The sequence below is a fragment of the Ranitomeya variabilis genome, chromosome 1, assembly GCF_051348905.1.
Source record: "Ranitomeya variabilis isolate aRanVar5 chromosome 1, aRanVar5.hap1, whole genome shotgun sequence".
Classification (NCBI taxonomy): domain Eukaryota; kingdom Metazoa; phylum Chordata; class Amphibia; order Anura; family Dendrobatidae; genus Ranitomeya; species Ranitomeya variabilis.
This window is the reverse complement of record NC_135232.1, coordinates 596916278-596934817: the sequence shown is the minus strand read 5'-3', so window position 1 is coordinate 596934817 and position 18540 is coordinate 596916278. Positions and strand designations below refer to the sequence as shown.

Below are 18540 nucleotides of genomic sequence, written 5' to 3'. Positions count from 1 at the left end.
ATTTTAATTCTTTATTTTACATATTAATATGGTTCCCAGGGCCTGAAGGAGAGTTTCCTCTCCTTCAGACCCTGGGAAAGAAGCAATTTCTATGGGGCCGCGGCCGGCGGCCGGCGTGTCACTGAAAATGACTACGCGTGTCAGCACTGACACGCGTGTCATAGGTTCGCCATCACTGATCTAGACCATCAAGGAAGTTGGTATTGTTAAGTTCTTTAGCATAGACCATCAGGGATGTTGGCATTATTACATTATAACTAGTTTATGTATTACCTGAAGAAGGAGTTTAGCCAAGTCCGAAACGCGTTGTATTACATTTTTGAATAAAAATCCTTGGCAGCACCCAGACACCACAGCCAAAATATTCCTCCCTCATCTTGATTCTCTTCTCCACCTGCTGGATGCGAGTGCCTTCTATCATTGGGCTCTATACCTACATCGGAGTTGTGCAGCACACAACTTTCCCAGGTGAGCGACATACATCCTACCATCCTGTCTATCACTCTGCGGTGTTACGAAGGGAGTGTTCCCTCTTTCTCATTTTTCTTAGTATAGGCTTATAGGGTTACTTCCAGTCCCCATAGGAAGGCCTACCATTTTGTCTTATCAGCGTGCACAATGTCAGTGTCAAACATATTTTATAGTTGGAAATTATGCAGTATTGTGCGCTGCTCTTCTTATTAATGTCCTGTAATAAGTGTAAATGTTACTTTTACACCTCCAGTAGCATTTCTGCTCTCATGACTTTACGGTCAGAGGTGTTACATCCTGTGATGGGCTGACTGGAAAAAGAAAGATGTAAAAACATAATAAGCAAAACTTAACACTATAAATCAAATGTTTTATTAGCCATATTGAAGCCTTTTCTTTTTCAGACTTAGTTTAAGCAATAATTTTTAGAAAACTGAACCAGGATGTGAATGATCCGCAAGCAGTGGTGTAGTTTGGTGGTTCATAGAGGCAGCGACCCTGGGTGCCAAATTAGGTTTGGCATTATAATTAGGGACAGAAGTAGGGCTGGCATAGGGTTTTGTTTAGGCCTAGAGTAATAAAAAAGGACCTGTTCAGTTAAATACATTATAGAATCCCCGAGTTCCCCTGATTCTGCCTTTCTTTTCCCATTTGCGCTGCTTCCCTCCATTGCAGATATATTCAGATTTGCTTCTTCCGGAGCTCAGTATGTGAAATCTCTGCTAGCAGTCAAACTGTGAATTTCTTCGGAATGTTATCTGGAGGAGTGCGCTTTCACCCCTCAATCTCAGAAGCTACCAATTACAGCTGATCTAGCAGTTTATCCGATACAGCTGAGCTGTGATTGACAGCATCTAGAAAGGAGGGGTGTACACGCACACCTCAAGAAAAGATTATGACAAAATGTCAAGTTGGACTACAAAGCAGCGATTTCACATGCAGTGCTCTAATAAAAATTAAAATGGGTATTTCTCTGTAATGGAATGAAGCTGTGCAAAATGGACAAGAGCATCAGAATCAGGGAGCTTAGTGGTTTTTACAAAACAAAATAAAATCCATGATTTGCATCTTGAGGGTGTTCAGAGCACAGAAATGCCTTGTCAAGGTGTAGAGAATGAAGAAATGAGGAAAATCGAGCTCCACGAACTGTGATCCTTTTATTCACACAAAATACTTGGAGGACATACAGAGTCAGTAATAAAACTTGACAGGCGGCATCAATGAGTTTCAGGTGTCTGAGCACCCGGACCCGAACATCTGGCGTTACATGTTACCTCTGGTCACAGCGCTGCGGTTCCCACAGTCTCAAACTGATGATAGCTTGTGAGCCAACTTAGTAGCTGGAACTGGCAATAAAAATGGTTACCTTCGGCCAGGCATCGGCTGATGAGAGTATTACTACTCTCATCAACGTACGCCTCCTCTTGGTGATAGGTGTGAGGGCAGTCGACGCTGGTGGGAGTAGTACTCTCATCACCTGGCATCTGTCCGTTATAATAAAGATGCCAATGTGACATAGTGCAGAAAGTGTGTATTTTCCTTTACAATGTATTTATTGAATAAAAAAAATAAATGAAAAAAAACAGCTTGGGGTCCCCCATAATTTTCATTACCAGCTGAGGGAAAGCCGACGGCTGGGGCTGTTATTAATATTTTGGGAATGGGCCAATAAACACAGCTATTTGCTTAGCCTTTACTGGTTATTATAGGACAGACCCCACAAAAAATGATGTGGGGTCCCCCTATATTCAATAACCAGCGAAGGATAAACAGACAACTGTGGGCTGATATTAATAACCTAGGAAAGGGCCATGAATATTGGCCCCCTCCCAGACTAATAACCACCAGATAACCACCATTGATCTGCATAATGTGGACCATTTTTCTTTAGTATTAAGCTGTTTTAAAAGGCTGCCAGTAGAGGAGAGTATGCAATCCAAAGAAAGGGGGAAGCAGTGATACCCAAGTCAATAATTTACAGAATGTCTTTATTTAAAATACCAATGGACATGATTAAAAAAAATATAAAAAAATAGGGGATGTGGTCAGAAACACCCCATAGCTCTAAGGTTTTATCAATACATAGGTATAACAGGTGTTGTACAACACAAAGTATTACATTTGTATGATTACTGCAATGAAGGTAAAGAATTACCTATTTAGTCTAATATAAAAATATATGGATGCAAAAAATGTTTTGGAGCAACAAATTATATAGTAAGCTAATGAATGTGGATGAAAGTCGTACACAGAGCAGGACAAAATAAATAAATACATACAGAAATAAAACAAACTTTGAAAAGTGTATGAATATCTCAAAATATTTATGTAGTAAAAATATAGCCTGATTAGACAGGACCATAAAAAAGGCTGGCAATAAGTAGTAGATATATATATATATATATATATATATATATATATATATATATATATATATATATGTATATATATATATATATATATGTGTGTGCATATATATGTGTATATATACTGATATATATATATATATATATATATATATATATATATATATATATATATATATATATATATATATATAGTGAACACATACTGTAGGTATTTCAGAATATGCACGAAAGATCATATAATGTGCAGTAACCAGGCAATAGAGATCTTGTGACTCTGTAATGAACACAAATTATGTGCAAAATATGCAATCACTAAGAGCAGATAATAGACGTATACATACAGAACCAGGAGGTATGGGATGCAGAGACCCCGATGACTGTTTCACAGTAAACGAGTGTTGACTTGATGGAGTAATATAGTTATAGATCCACAACTTATTACGTGATAAGGCAAGAGTTTTGGAGGCTCCAGTCAGGTGTTATATTGGAAATTAAGAAGAAGATATTGACCTTTGTTATAGGTTTGATGGGTATGTATGTAAACCCTCATGCCTTGCTTCATCTACTGTACAGATTAAATTTGGAGACATAGAAATATTGTGGTCATAACCATTTTGTGATTTTAAATGAAGATCAGCTGCTAACTAAAAAAATCTTCTGGTGGAAAAATAAATGTGGCAAATTGATGGAACCTTTATGCGCCAACAGCAGACCTGTTGTGATTCGGTTCGTGGGCTCCCCCGGTGGTCTCTTGTGGTACTGGTGTCCTGCAAGCTTTGCCTTCTCAGTTCACCTGTTCCTATCAGGATGTGGGAGTATCCTATTTAACCTTGCTCCTCAGTCATTCTAATGCTGGCCATCAATGTATCCAGAGTGATTCTGTTGCATGTTCCTGCTCCCAGTTTTCTGCTCAGCTAAGTTGGACACTTTAGTCCTTTAAGTCTATTTTTGTATGTTTTGTCCAGTTTGCACATATGTGAATCTCTGCAGCTGGAAGCTCTTGTTGGGCTGAAATTACCACTCCAGTGGCATGAGTTGTCACATGAGTTAAGGTAATTTCAGGATGGTGTTTTGAAGGGTTTTGCAGCTGACCGCGAAGTCCTCTGTTGTATCTTTCTGCTATTTAGTTAGCGGGCCTCTCTGTGCTAAATCTGCTTTCATACTATGTGTGTCTTTTCATCTGCTCTCACCGTTATTATATGTGGGGGGCTGCTATCTCCTGTGGGGACATTCTCTGGAGGCAAGCCAGGACTGTGTTTTCTTCTACCAGGGGTAGTTAGTTCTCCGGCTGGTGCGCAGCATCTAGAGACAACGCAGGAATGCCCCCTGGCTACTTCTAGTGTGGTGTGTAGGTTTAGCATCGCGGTCAGCTCTAGTTTCCATCACCCAAGAGCTTGTCCGTTTTTTCTATGCTTCTGATGTTTCCTTGCCATTGGAAACCATAACAGTATGGCCAGCCCAAAATGTTTAATCTATAGGCTGAAGCAGGAGAGAAAAGGAACTGTGTGAAACCTTTTTTTTTTTTTTTCCTTCCTCTGAAGTTGCACTTCAGCTCTAATTGCAGTCTCCTGTTTTCCTCTCCTCTTAACCCCTGAATGGCTCAGACTTTATCTGTTGAAATATGGATCCCCAGAGTCTGGCTACCAATTTGAATAATCTTGCCTCTAAAGTTCAGAATATACAATATTTTTTGTTACATGCTCCTCGGTCTGAACCTAAAAATCCTATACCGGAGTTTTTTTCTGGAGATCGATCTTGTTTTCTAAATTTTAAATACAATTGTAAATTGTTTCTTTCGCTGAGATCTCATTCTGCTGGAGATCCTGCCCAGCAAGTAAAAATTGTTATTTCTTTACTGCGGGGTGACCCCCAAAATTGGGCATTTTCATTGGCACCAGGGGATCCTGCGTTGCTCAATGTGGATGCGTTTTTTCTGGCTTTGGGGTTGCTTTATGAGGAACCAAATTTGGAGATTCAGGCTGAGAAAGCCCTAATAGCCCTCTCTCAGGGGCAAGATGAAGTCGAAATATATTGCCAAAAATTTCGAAAATGGTCTGTGCTTACTCAGTGGAATGAGTGCGCTCTGGCGGCAATTTTCAGAGAAGGTCTCTCTGATGCTGTAAAAGACGTCATGGTGGGGTTTCCTGCGCCTACTGGTCTGAATGAGTCCATGACAATGGCAATTCAGATTGATCGGCGTTTACGGGAACGCAAACCTGTGCACCAGTTGGCGGTGTCTTCTGAAGAGGCACCACAGAGTATGCAATGTGATAGCTTTCTGTCCAGAAGCGAACGACAGATTTATAGGCGCAAAAATCATTTGTGCTTCTATTGTGGAAATTCTACTCATGTTATATCAGCATGCTCTAAACGAACAAAGAAAGTTGATAAATCCTCTGCTATTGGCACTTTGCAGTCCAAGTTTATTTTGTCTGTAACTCTAATTTGTTCGTTATCTTCTATTGTTGCGGATGCGTATGTGGATTCTGGCGCCGCTTTGAGTCTGATGGATTGGTCCTTTGCCAGGCGCTGTGGGTTTGATCTAGAGCCTCTGGAAGTTCCTATACCTTTAAAGGGTATTGATTCTACACCATTGGCTAGTAATAAACCACAATACTGGACACAAGTGACTATGCGTATGACTCCAGACCATCAAGAAGTGATTCGCTTCCTTGTACTGTATAATCTACATGATGTGTTGGTGCTGGGATTGCCATGGTTGCAAACTCATAACCCAGTCCTTGACTGGAAAACAATGTCTGTACTAAGCTGGGGATGTCAGGGAAATCATGGGGACACATCTTTGGTCTCCATTGCTTCATCTATTCCCTCTGAAATTCCTGAGTTTTTGTCTGATTATCGTGAGGTTTTTGAGGAATCTACTCTTAATTCTCTTCCTCCTCACAGAGATTGCGATTGCGCCATAGATTTGATCCCTGGCAGTAAATTTCCTAAGGGTCGTCTATTCAATCTGTCTGTACCTGAACATGCTGCCATGCGAGAGTATATTAGGGAGTCCTTGGAAAAGGGACATATTCGTCCTTCTTCGTCTCCTCTTGGAGCGGGGTTCTTTTTCGTAGCTAAAAGCGATGGTTCTTTGAGACCTTGTATTGATTATAGACTCTTGAATAAGATCACAGTCAAGTATCAGTATCCTTTGCCATTGCTGACAGATTTATTTGCTCGCATTGAGGGGGCGAAGTGGTTCTCTAAGATTGATCTTCGCGGTGCGTATAATTTGGTGCGAATTAAGCAGGGGGATGAGTGGAAAACCGCATTTAATACGCCCGAGGGCCATTTTAAGTATTTGGTGATGCCTTTTGGTCTGTCAAATGCCCCTTCGGTCTTTCAGTCTTTTATGCACAATATTTTCCGTGAATATCTGGATAAATTTATGATTGTGTATTTGGACGATATCTTGATTTTTTCGGATGACTGGGAATCTCATGTTCAACAAGTTAGGAGGGTTTTTCAGGTTTTGCGGACCAATTCTCTGTTTGTTAAAGGTTCAAAGTGTGTTTTTGGGGTTCAGAAGATTTCTTTTTTGGGGTACATTTTTTCCCCCTCTTCTATTGAGATGGATCCTGTGAAGGTTCGGGCTATTTGTGACTGGACGCAACCGACTTCTCTTAAGGGCCTTCAGAAATTTTTGGGCTTTGCTAACTTTTATCGTCGATTCATAACTGGTTTTTCTAGCATTGTCAGGCCTTTGACTGATTTGACTAAAAAGGGTGCTGATGTTGCAGATTGGTCTCCTGCTGCTGTGGAGGCCTTTCGGGAGCTTAAGCGCCGTTTTTCTTCTGCTCCGGTGTTGTGCCAGCCTGATGTTTCTCTTCCTTTTCAGGTGGAAGTTGATGCTTCCGAGATCGGAGCGGGGGCGGTTTTGTCGCAGAAAAGTTCAGATTGTTCAGTGATGAGACCTTGTGCGTTCTTTTCTCGAAAATTTTCGCCCGCCGAGCGAAATTATGACGTCGGTAATCGGGAGCTTTTGGCGATGAAGTGGGCATTCGAGGAGTGGCGTCATTGGCTTGAGGGTGCTAAACATCAGGTGGTGGTCTTGACTGATCACAAAAATTTGATTTATCTTGAGTCGGCCAGACGTCTGAATCCTAGACAGGCGCGCTGGTCGTTGTTTTTCTCCCGGTTTAATTTTGTGGTTTCGTATCTGCCAGGTACTAAGAATGTGAAGGCGGATGCCCTTTCTAGGAGTTTTGAACCTGATTCCCCTGGTGATTCTAAACCTACGGGTATACTTAAGGATGGGGTGATATTGTCTGCTGTCTTCCCAGACCTGCGACGTGCTTTACAAGAGTTTCAGGCGGATCGGCCTGATCGTTGTCCGCCTGGTAGATTGTTTGTGCCGGATGAGTGGACCAATAGAGTCATCTCGGAGGTTCATTCTTCTGCGTTGGCAGGTCATCCGGGAATTTTTGGTACCAGAGATTTGGTGGCTAGGTCCTTCTGGTGGCCTTCCCTGTCTCGGGACGTGCGTACTTTTGTGCAGTCTTGCGATGTTTGTGCTCGGGCCAAGCCTTGTTGTTCTCGGGCTAGTGGGTTGTTGTTGCCCTTGCCTGTTCCTAAGAGGCCTTGGACACACATCTCTATGGATTTTATTTCTGATCTCCCTGTTTCTCAGAAGATGTCCGTCATTTGGGTGGTGTGTGACCGCTTTTCTAAGATGGTTCATGTGGTGCCCTTGCCCAAGCTGCCTTCCTCATCTGAGTTGGTGCCCCTGTTTTTTCAGAATGTGGTTCGGCTGCATGGTATTCCGGAGAATATCGTTTCCGACAGGGGATCCCAGTTTGTGTCCAGATTTTGGCGGGCGTTTTGTGCCAGGATGGGCATTGATTTGTCTTTTTCGTCTGCATTTCATCCCCAGACAAATGGCCAGACGGAACGTACTAATCAGACCTTGGAGACTTATTTGAGGTGTTTCGTGTCTGCTGATCAGGATGACTGGGTCTCCTGCTGAGTTTGCCCTTAATAATCGGGCCAGTTCTGCCACTTTGGTCTCCCCTTTCTTTTGCAATTCAGGGTTCCATCCTCGTTTTTCATCTGGTCAGGTGGAGTCTTCGGATTGTCCTGGAGTGGATACCATGGTGGATAGGTTGCATCGTATTTGGGGGCAGGTGGTGGACAATTTGGAGTTGTCCCAGGAGAAGACTCAACGTTTTGCTAATCGCCATCGTCGTGTTGGTCCTCGTCTTCGTGTTGGGGACTTGGTGTGGTTGTCCTCCCGTTTTGTCCTTATGAGGGTCTCTTCTCCTAAGTTTAAGCCTCGGTTCATCGGTCCTTATAAGATTTTGGAAATTCTTAACCCTGTGTCTTTTCGTTTGGACCTCCCAGCATCCTTTGCTATCCATAATGTCTTCCATCGGTCATTATTGCGGAGGTATGAGGTACCACTTGTGCCTTCTGTTGAGCCTCCTGCTCCTGTGCTGGTTGAGGGTGAATTGGAGTACGTGGTGGAGAAAATCTTGGACTCCCGTGTTTCCAGACGGAGACTTCAATATCTGGTGAAATGGAAGGGCTACGGTCAAGAGGATAATTCTTGGGTTACAGCTTCTGATGTTCATGCTTCTGATTTGGTCCGTGCCTTTCATAGGGCTCATCCAGATCGCCCTGGTGGTTCTTGTGAGGGTTCGGTGCCCCCTCCTTAAGGGGGGGGTACTGTTGTGATTCGGTTCGTGGGCTCCCCCGGTGGTCTCTTGTGGTACTGGTGTCCTGCAAGCTTTGCCTTCTCAGTTCACCTGTTCCTATCAGGATGTGGGAGTATCCTATTTAACCTTGCTCCTCAGTCATTCTAATGCTGGCCATCAATGTATCCAGAGTGATTCTGTTGCATGTTCCTGCTCCCAGTTTTCTGCTCAGCTAAGTTGGACACTTTAGTCCTTAAGTCTATTTTTGTATGTTTTGTCCAGTTTGCACATATGTGAATCTCTGCAGCTGGAAGCTCTTGTTGGGCTAAAATTACCACTCCAGTGGCATGAGTTGTCACATGAGTTAAGGTAATTTCAGGATGGTGTTTTGAAGGGTTTTGCAGCTGACCGCAAAGTCCTCTGTTGTATCTTTCTGCTATTTAGTTAGCGGGCCTCTCTGTGCTAAATCTGCTTTCATACTATGTGTGTCTTTTCATCTGCTCTCACCGTTATTATATGTGGGGGGCTGCTATCTCCTGTGGGGACATTCTCTGGAGGCAAGCCAGGACTGTGTTTTCTTCTACCAGGGGTAGTTAGTTCTCCGGCTGGCGCGCGGCATCTAGAGACAACGCAGGAATGCCCCCTGGCTACTTCTAGTGTGGTGTGTAGGTTTAGCATCGCGGTCAGCTCTAGTTTCCATCACCCGAGAGCTTGTCCGTTTTTTCTATGCTTCTGATGTTTCCTTGCCATTGGAAACCATAACACAGACCACCCATTGCGAAGCTCATTGTATACGATCTATGAGATCTCTTTATTAGTTTTATGGCCTACAAGGACAACTAATAGGTACATTAACATATTACGTAGCATTAAAGGGTGGGTCCACATAATCATTTCCTCGGGTTCGTCCTGGTTACCATTTATTATGGTTATCAAACCTGCATCAAAAAGGATCACACACATACATGTACAAACTAATAAAGTAATTTATTATATCTCATGATCTGCCAGAATTTATCCACTGCCAAGTACAATGATAAACAAATTAGGATGAGTATCCAGCTTAAGGTTCAAAATATGATCTTCTTGAAAATTCTAACTACTGTGTTTTACAATAAACGTATAATTTGTTACATGATAGGACAAGGCATTAACAGGGGTCGATGAAGCAGACATGTCTATTTTCTTCCTTTGTTGAGCTCATGCATGTTCAGCTGTGCATAAGTAATTTCATCCTAAAAATGCAAATAATATTGTCATTCTTAATATCAGCGAGGGTACGAAACCCAAATAATACATGACTCAATATTACTAGTCCCTTCAGAACAACTTTCCTTGGACATTCTGGCAAACCTGATAAAAGACCCTTTGTTCAAAATGTTGCTTCAATAAAGCTGGATTATTCCTGGGCATCACAACATAGATGGGCTATCAACCAAATTGTTTGGATTACCAACCAGATTTGGAGGTAGCAACTTACTTCACAGAACTCAACCTACACCAACAATAGTTCTGTTCACACTGACCAGAACCTCAATTGGTAGTCCCATTTGGATTTTCTTGCCGAACCAAGAGCACCATCACAGCACCCCATGAACACTGCTGAAAGTCATTGCTGACCATCGAGCACCTGTGGTTTTTGTCATATGGTGGGTAGGGCATTATGTTACATACTTACATTTAGTTACATAGGTTGAAAAAAGACCTAGGTCCATCAAGTTCAACTTTTCTCCATCAGTTGTACATTGCATCACTAATTTAACTATAACCCGCAATGTTATGTGTATTTAGGAAATCGTCAAGCCCTTTTTTAAAAGCTGTTATAGTTTCAGCCATTATTACCTCTTGTGGTCGGGCATTCCACAGTCTGACTGCTCTAACTGTAAAGAACCCTTTCCTGTTTAGCTGTTGGAATCGCCTTTCTCCCACTTGTAATGAATGCCCCCTATTCCTCAGTATAATATTTGGAAGGAATACGTCATGCGCCAGTCCTTTGTACTGACCACACATGTAAATGAGATGTCCTCTGAGGCGTCTGTTTTCTAAGCTAAACAAGCCCAACTTTTCCAACCTTTCATCACATGAGAGGCCTTTCATCCCTTGGAATAATTTATTTGCCCGTCTTTGAACTGATTCTAACTTCTGATTATCCTTTTTAAAATGTGAAGCCTAAAACTGGATCCCATACTTTAGATGTGGCCTCACCAGTGATTTATAAAGGTGTAACTATACTTTGGGATTACGGAATTTTATCTCTCTTTTTATACTTCCTAAAATTTTATTTGCTTTGCGGCTGCTGCTTGACATTGAGCACTGCTGCTCAGCTTACTTGTAATGAAAATACCCAAGTCCTTCTCCTGTTCTGTAGTCCCAAGTATACTCTCATTTAATGTGTATTTAGCGATAGGATTACTCCATCCTAGGTGCATTAATTTATTTTGTAATCTCTATTAAAACTATGATGTAAATGTGAACAGATTGTAATGCATTTACCCTATACTAAGAAATGCCAACCCTTTTGCTAAATTTGACGTGTGGGCATAGCTACGCCTTGGCTCTTACACAGCTCCTCTACAGGATCACCCTTTTTGGCTGAGCTGCTTGAAACTGGTGTAAAAATGGAAAAAGTTAAATTTTTGTTTGTAACTCCAAGTTGCATAAATAGTAAGCAATTTTTCAAAGTGTTTTACTCCAGTTTTGTGGCATACAAGCTTTGATGAATCAGCCCCACTATCCTCTGTCTCAGATTATCTCACCATGAAAGGTACAGCATGGACAAGAGATTATCAGCCTCATAGTAAGATATTTCAGTACCAAAGGCTGATTAATCATTTGCAGGTTTTTTAAGTCAGGTTTCTTCTTTTGTGTTGTGATGTTCATTGCCATTTTTTGTATCAAATATTTTCAATATGTGGTTCATGAATGTTGCACAAAATAAAAAATGTTGTATGTTTTTCTCCTTGACCTTGTTAATGACTTTTAGTGCAAAAAAGTTGCACATTTTGCTCAATACCATAAAATTCACATAAAACACTTAGCACTTCAGTGAGGGCTAAAAATCATTTTCGCCAAATTTAGCAAATTTTTAAAAAGTTGCAATTGATGAATCAGCCAAAAACATCTGGAAAACAAAAACCTTTTTTTGGCAAACATAAAGACCCAGCAGAACACATAAAATAGGCTTTAAAAAAAGGCTTAAATTAAAAGAAGGACTAGGCATGAATAAAAATTAGGCAAAAAGCACAAAAAAATAAACAAAATAAAGGCAAAAATGCATTAATGAATTGGGCCTTTTCCCAACAATTCCAGCTGAGTGTTGGTGTCCAGGAGACAGACCCACATTCGCAAGTGTTCTTTCTAGTAATACATTTTGGCATGTTATTTAGTTGAAAACTTACTTGGCTTCTATTTTCATCCCTGGGAATATTGCTAAATTTATCTGAAAACAAAAAATGAAAAACTTGAATGGTGAAGGCTGAGATCTCGGAATACCACTAGCAGGACCCTTCAGATAACATAAACCTCTGAATGAAATACCCTTTCAAAGAAAGACAGGGATTTCAAAGTCAAATTACCTAGAAGTTCTAGAGTTAATTAAGCCCATTTGGGACTGCAATAATAAATCTTTAAGTAATAATGTTGTATTAGTGGTGACTAGTGTTGAGCGATACCGTCCGATACTTGAAAGTATCGGTATCGGAAAGTATTGGCCGATACCGGCAAACTATCGGATCTCGCCGATACCGATACCCGATACCAATACAAGTCAATGGGACTCAAGTATTGGAAGGTATCCCTGATGGGGATTCCTAGAAGGGAATTTAGGACCTGAGGGATGACGTCGCGGCTTGTGATTGGTCGCGTGGCGGTCACATGAGCGGCACGCGACCAATCAGAAGCCGTGACATCATGGAAGGTGCTGAACGCGCTCATTTTAAGCAAAGCAGGCTGCCGGTTACTACCAGGGCGCGTCAGAGGGTGAGTATATCCCTATTTTTTATTTTAATTCTTTATTTTTTACATGGATATGGATCCCAGGGCCTGAAGGAGAGTTTCCTCTCCTTCAGACCCTGGGAACCATACATTGGGAACTTCCGATTCCGATTCCCGATACCACAAAAGTATCGGATCTCGGTATCGGAATTCCGATACCGCAAGTATCGGCTGATACCCGATACTTGCGGTATCGGAATGCTCAACACTAGTGGTGAACCATTTCGGGAACCCTTCATCCTTCCCTAGCATATGCACAATTTGGAGGATATTGTATTGAGCAGTTGTCAAGTATAAATGCTGCCACAAAATGGAACTTAATGGCCCTATGAAAACAAGGCATAAAACAAAAAAATTCAAGTGATTTATCGGAATCGCAGTCTTTGGAACTCTACCAATCTAATATTTATCACCTACCCATTGGTAAACAAAAAATTTTTAACAGAAATGGTCCTTTAAGAAGTTTCACCCTATTATCTTTTTTTTATTTCATCTATTCAAATATTCCATTATCATCATCTACTCCACAAGAATCAACTGAAAGCAAAAAGTGGGAAGTCTCCATGAGTAAATGTTTCTTACCTGATCTCTTGTAGATCCATAGCAGGTGGCCAAACAAAGTCAGCAGCAGTAGAAGACCCAATGTCACTACTGGTATCAAATAAATTTGACAATCAGAAGCAAAATTATTCCAATGTTTACCTAGGAGATGAACACCAAAGACTATTTAAAAAAAAAAATCATTAAACCCTACAATGATGACCAGAAGTACACTTGTCAACTACCATAAAATTAGTAATGATTCACATTTGTATGGTAATAGTTTGAGTTTGCAGAACTGTTTTTAAAAGTGTTCCTTTTTCGTCTTATAATAATATTATATTTTGGGCAACAATTAATTATTTTGATCATTCTGATTTCTTTTTTTTCTCTTACCTGTGTTTTGCCAGTGGACAACTACTTTAGTAGAAGAATTAAAATGGACTTCACAGGTCACCTGACCTTTAGTCTTTAAGTTGTCTTTAGGAAGTGAGATGATGTTCATAAAGTTCCATCTTCCATCTGATCTCTGAATGGAGGTCATCTTGCCCTTGGAAAGTCTTCCGTAAATGATCCAGGTTATGTAAATTGCCTGAGGAACTTTATTTACCACACAAGCCAATATGAGACTGAGACGGTTGTGAAGTTGAGGATGCTGGTGTGGATTGAGGAGATGGACAAACATTCCGGAGTTGTTTTTGTCTTTAATAATAAGATATCATTATTTTAATAATTTCATCAATACAAGCCTTCCCCATTAATTCATTCATTGGTTTGTTTATTTCGTGATAGTACATTGTGGGTTCTACCAATGACTTTGATACAATAGAGACATATCAATCTCACTGGTTCTATAATTCAAATAAAAAATATAAACATCTCCCTTTGGCCCAAGTTTGATAGCTAAGTCCACACATTTTTTTTTTATCACGGCCTGTGCGTAGAAAGGGAGTCTTGCTTAAATATTAAACTATTAAAATAAACAGGCAAAAAAATTACTTGACACTCAGTATTTGAAAACAATGATTCCTTCTGTATTGTACATCCAGACCAGATAGATTAAATTAAACATTTCCGGTCCGTCATAGGACCTTCAACAGAATTTCCTTATTGGAGAAAGCTGGAAAATAAACACTTTGTTATAATATCCAGGTTGAAGAAAGTGAATACCCAGTTAACAGTTTTGTGCTTTATGTCATGTGAAATTATGGGAATAAAGGCGGCTGTTAGCAGTCTGGTGACGGTAATGCCAATTGGACCTGGAGGGGCTATTCACATAACAGGAGAGGAACAGCGCTACTTGAATATGCAAAGGACTTGCCACAGGAATGGTGCTGAGTGCCTTGGTAAGACATATGGCAAGCCCGCCCTTCAGTAGGAACACCCAGGAGGGGGAAAGCTAATGTGACCCTGTGGGGCTGTGACGTGGTAAGAGAAGCAGCACTCCAATGCTTGGCAGGAAACTTGCAAAGGGGATGATGCTTATTACCCAGGTCCGTCATGTGGCCATACCACGGGTGAGTGAGCAACCTTCCTCCATAGCCCTCTCACTCACAGGTGGTATCTCCACATGACGGGCTTGGATAATAAGTACAATAAAGAAGGAATCCATTTTTTCAAATACTGAGTGCCAAATAATTTTTTTTGCCTAATTGTATGGGTTGGACACCCGACTTGAGCACCACCAGCAGCATTATTCCTGAGTGCCGTGTAATTTATTTCTATTAAAATAAACATATCAAGGAGGAGCTGGCCATTAAAATCGACCCATGCAGACCCAAAAAAACAATTTTTACAACATTAGTGTTGGCTGTAAGTAATGATCAGTACAAAATAAATAGTATAACGTGGTTGCAAAGTGAATCCATATTTTATGCTGTAAAATTAGTTCATAATCAAGAGGATACAAGCTACATTGCAAAATCTTCTGTTGTACAAATCAAGTTTTTATGTTAACTTGTTTGCAACCTATAAAAAAATGTACATCATGGTCTAGGGGTAGTTCCTGCAGTACATTTTCATCAGGTTGGTTACTTAAAAGATCAGTGACAGAAGTCAGGCTGTAAATCATACCTGTCCTCCTGCTGCGACTGCTGAGATCAAAAGTTAGTTTTGACCCTTGCAGTTTAACACCTTAAGTACTGCTGTCAGTAATAATGCAGCATTTAATCAATTCAACATAGGGAGGAGACTCACTCTTTCATCCCATCGTCCCTCCCCAACATTGATGATAAGCTGTTTTGGCACCTGGGAATAACAAAGATCCACAGAGCAACACTTTTAGTTCACCTAATAATGACATTTTGCAGGGTATGATATGAAAAAAACACAAAAGATTGAGCTTGAGTTTAAGTTGGTATACAAAACCTGCAAGAAACAAAATGATCATATACCCTGCTGTAATTAAATAAGAAAAAAGCAAAAGTGCATTTAAATAACATAGGGTTCTTAGTAAATCCTGTTTTTGATCAAAAAAGCATAAAAGCCATCCACTATCGGCAAGGTGACCTTGATCCGGACAGTCCTACACTGTCTAATATTAAAAACCTTACCATGTATCAGAATTGACCTCAATGTGTATAAGGGCAGACAAAGGGCTGGGTCCCCAACTGTGGACACCAGCCATGGGAAGCTATTTAAATGTAATATCCAGCTCAAGAAAGGGAGGCCACATCCCGACATGCACAAAATGCAAAAATACAAAGAAAAACCACAAAAATTAAGCTTGTGTTTCAGTTGGTATACATGCAGGACATAAACGCATGTTCACAAGGCCTGATAAGAGCAATAAGGCTTATACATGTTAAACTTGGTAAGTGGGAATAAAAAAAGTTTAAAAAGTTAAAAAATGTTAAAAAGAGAATAAAACACTCAAAATAGCATATTACAGTATATAAATGATTTTATTATACATAATTAGTATTGCCATGTCTGTAGTGGCCTGCTCTATAAACTGATGATGCTATTTAACATCCATTTATATAATACATGAATGGATTAAAAATAAAAAACAGAATGTCAGAAATTCTGCTTTCTATTAATTTCTTCTCACAGAATCTGGAATAAAAGGTGACCAAAAAGTTTAATTTACCCCGACACAATATTAATAAAAACATCAAATCATCTTGCAAAAAATTATTCTTCTCAAAGTTTTGCATACAGAAAAACTCAAGGCATAGCCCCGAGAAAATGGAGATACAAACAAGTTTTCATTGAAACTATTTTTATTATGCAAAAGTAATACATTTATATGTGTATTGATATTGTCTTAATTATGCTGAGCCTCAGAATAATCTTAACATGTCATTGAAACCATTCCATGAAAGCTGTAAAGCCATATTTAAAAAAAAAAACAAAACAAATATACAAAATTGTAGAATTGCTGTTGTTTGCTGCATTCCCTCCTTATTTTTTTAATCTAAATAATAAATTATTTGTGCCCAAAATGTCACATTTAAAAATTAAAGTCCTGCCACAAAAAACATATATAGAAGAAAATGTAAATGTTAATGGTTTTGCAATTTGACAATGAAAAAATGTGGAAAAAAAGTCAGATCCTAAAAGTGAAAATTGTTTTTTTTTCTATTTTTTTTTTTTACTGTGTATTTCAAAAAGAACATGATTCCATATGATGTGTCTTACCTCCAACAACCAGGGGTGTTCCATTTCCAAAATTGATGTTGTAAGGTGTACAGATGTAATTTCCGGAGTCGCTGGTCTGTGTGTTACGTATCAGCAGTGTAGCCGTATAATGGCTATTACTACAGACATACTTATTTTGGCCATTATCCTTAGCACAGGATTTTATTAGTGAAATGTTTCCTCCAGTGCTCCAACTTTTTCGGTACCAGGAGATCGCAGTTCCAGCCTCTGTTGGTTCACTGGACTCACATGACTTTTGGATATGGGATGGACCCCACTCCTTCTTAAAACCACCATAACTACTGTAAACCTAGGTACTAAAATAAATACACAAACACATTATTTTGGTTGTCAAAATGGCCACAGCTTTTATTCAAATCACAGGATTAAATAATCACAGTAGGAGTCAGGTGGAGTGCTAGTACATTGGGATTCACAAGTACTGCGATATCCCCATCTGTCTGACATACAGCACCAGGACAGACAGCCATAAAGGGGCGGCACGCACTGGCTTGCCATTCAAGCAGAGCCAGTAAACTTTCAGGGCACCAATGACCCTATTATCCTCACTCCTGTGCTTAACCACTGTGCCCGCCCCTGATTGATGTTACCATTACAACGTCCTTGAGGCTGGCCACCAAAGCCGAGCCTGCTCACCACCATGAGGTTTTACATCCTCTATTAGTTAAAATGAGTCCACCTTAACTTGTCTGCAACTTCCACCTGACTCCTAAACCACAAAGCCGTGACGGGTTAAATATTCCAAGTCTCATTTGACACCTTTTTTTTTTTTTTTTTTTTTTTTTTTATAAATAATTAAATCATTTTTGTAAACTTAAAAACTAGAAGTCCCTGCAAAAGCATTAATGGGACTAAACTTGGCAAACCCCCGACTCACAAAGAGTCATCCTACAGCGCTCAGGAGAGGAAAAACCCCCTGTGGAGGAAACCTCCAGGGAACCATGGCTGAAGGATTGCCCTTCCCTTGGGCTTAGAAGGTTACCACAAATAATAACTCTTTATAGCCAATATACAATTGAACATGGTACAAGATATACAATGACAAATTCAAAAATACAATGAAAAATTTATCATTATACAAGCAATAATTAAAAAGTTTAAGGACAAAGATTATAAACAGGGCGGGAGGGCGGGTAATGTTTCCTCCTGTCCATCCTGTGAGAGAGAGAGGGAGAGCCAGAGTTGCCTCCCCTATATAAGCCCCACCCTCCTCACAGTAATACACCAGGCACAAACATCTAAACTTCCTCTTAAAGCAACAACACTCTTGTTTAAAATCTACACCGCAATACAAACAAAAGCTGCAGGAGTTCTCGGTCCACCCATCCCCAAGTCATGTCCACCTCCATCTAGTCTCCGGTGGTTTCTTGACTTTTGGATATGGGATGGACCCCACTCCTTCTTAAAACCACCATAACTACTGTAAACCTAGGTACTAAAATAAATACACAAACACATTATTTTGGTTGTCAAAATGGCCACAGCTTTTATTCAAATCACAGGATTAAATAATCACAGTAGGAGTCAGGTGGAGTGCTAGTACATTGGGATTCACAAGTACTGCGATATCCCCATCTGTCTGACATACAGCACCAGGACAGACAGCCATAAAGGGGCGGCACGCACTGGCTTGCCATTCAAGCAGAGCCAGTAAACTTTCAGGGCACCAATGACCCTATTATCCTCACTCCTGTGCTTAACCACTGTGCCCGCCCCTGATTGATGTTACCATTACAACGTCCTTGAGGCTGGCCACCAAAGCCGAGCCTGCTCACCACCATGAGGTTTTACATCCTCTATTAGTTAAAATGAGTCCACCTTAACTTGTCTGCAACTTCCACCTGACTCCTAAACCGCCACCAGCG

General features: G+C 40.4%; 1 protein-coding gene across 1 annotated transcript; it reads right to left on the bottom strand.

Moving 5' to 3' along the window:
- Positions 1–9596: 9596 nt before the first annotated feature.
- Positions 9597–16901, bottom strand: LOC143769880 (uncharacterized). Its single transcript, XM_077258906.1, has 5 exons — positions 16655–16901; positions 13409–13714; positions 13055–13174; positions 11878–11918; positions 9597–9714 (listed from the first exon to the last, which is right to left on the bottom strand). The coding sequence occupies exons 2-5, from the start codon at positions 13695–13697 to the stop codon at positions 9658–9660; spliced, it is 507 nt and encodes a 168-aa protein (XP_077115021.1). The 5' UTR covers positions 13698–13714; positions 16655–16901; the 3' UTR covers positions 9597–9657.
- Between the last annotated feature and the right edge of the window lie 1639 nt (positions 16902–18540).

What these genes read in the sequence shown, in the direction of transcription:
- LOC143769880 (XM_077258906.1), bottom strand. Translation starts at nt 13,697, where the DNA reads ATGTTTGTCCATCTCCTCAATCCACACCAGCATCCTCAACTTCACAAC. An exon ending in TGTCCACTGGCAAAACACAG is followed by an intron (nt 13,175 to 13,408) that starts GTAAGAGAAAAA and finishes TTCATCTCCTAG; the next exon opens with GTAAACATTGGAATAATTTT. An exon ending in ATGGATCTACAAGAGATCAG is followed by an intron (nt 11,919 to 13,054) that starts GTAAGAAACATT and finishes TTTTGTTTTCAG; the next exon opens with ATAAATTTAGCAATATTCCC.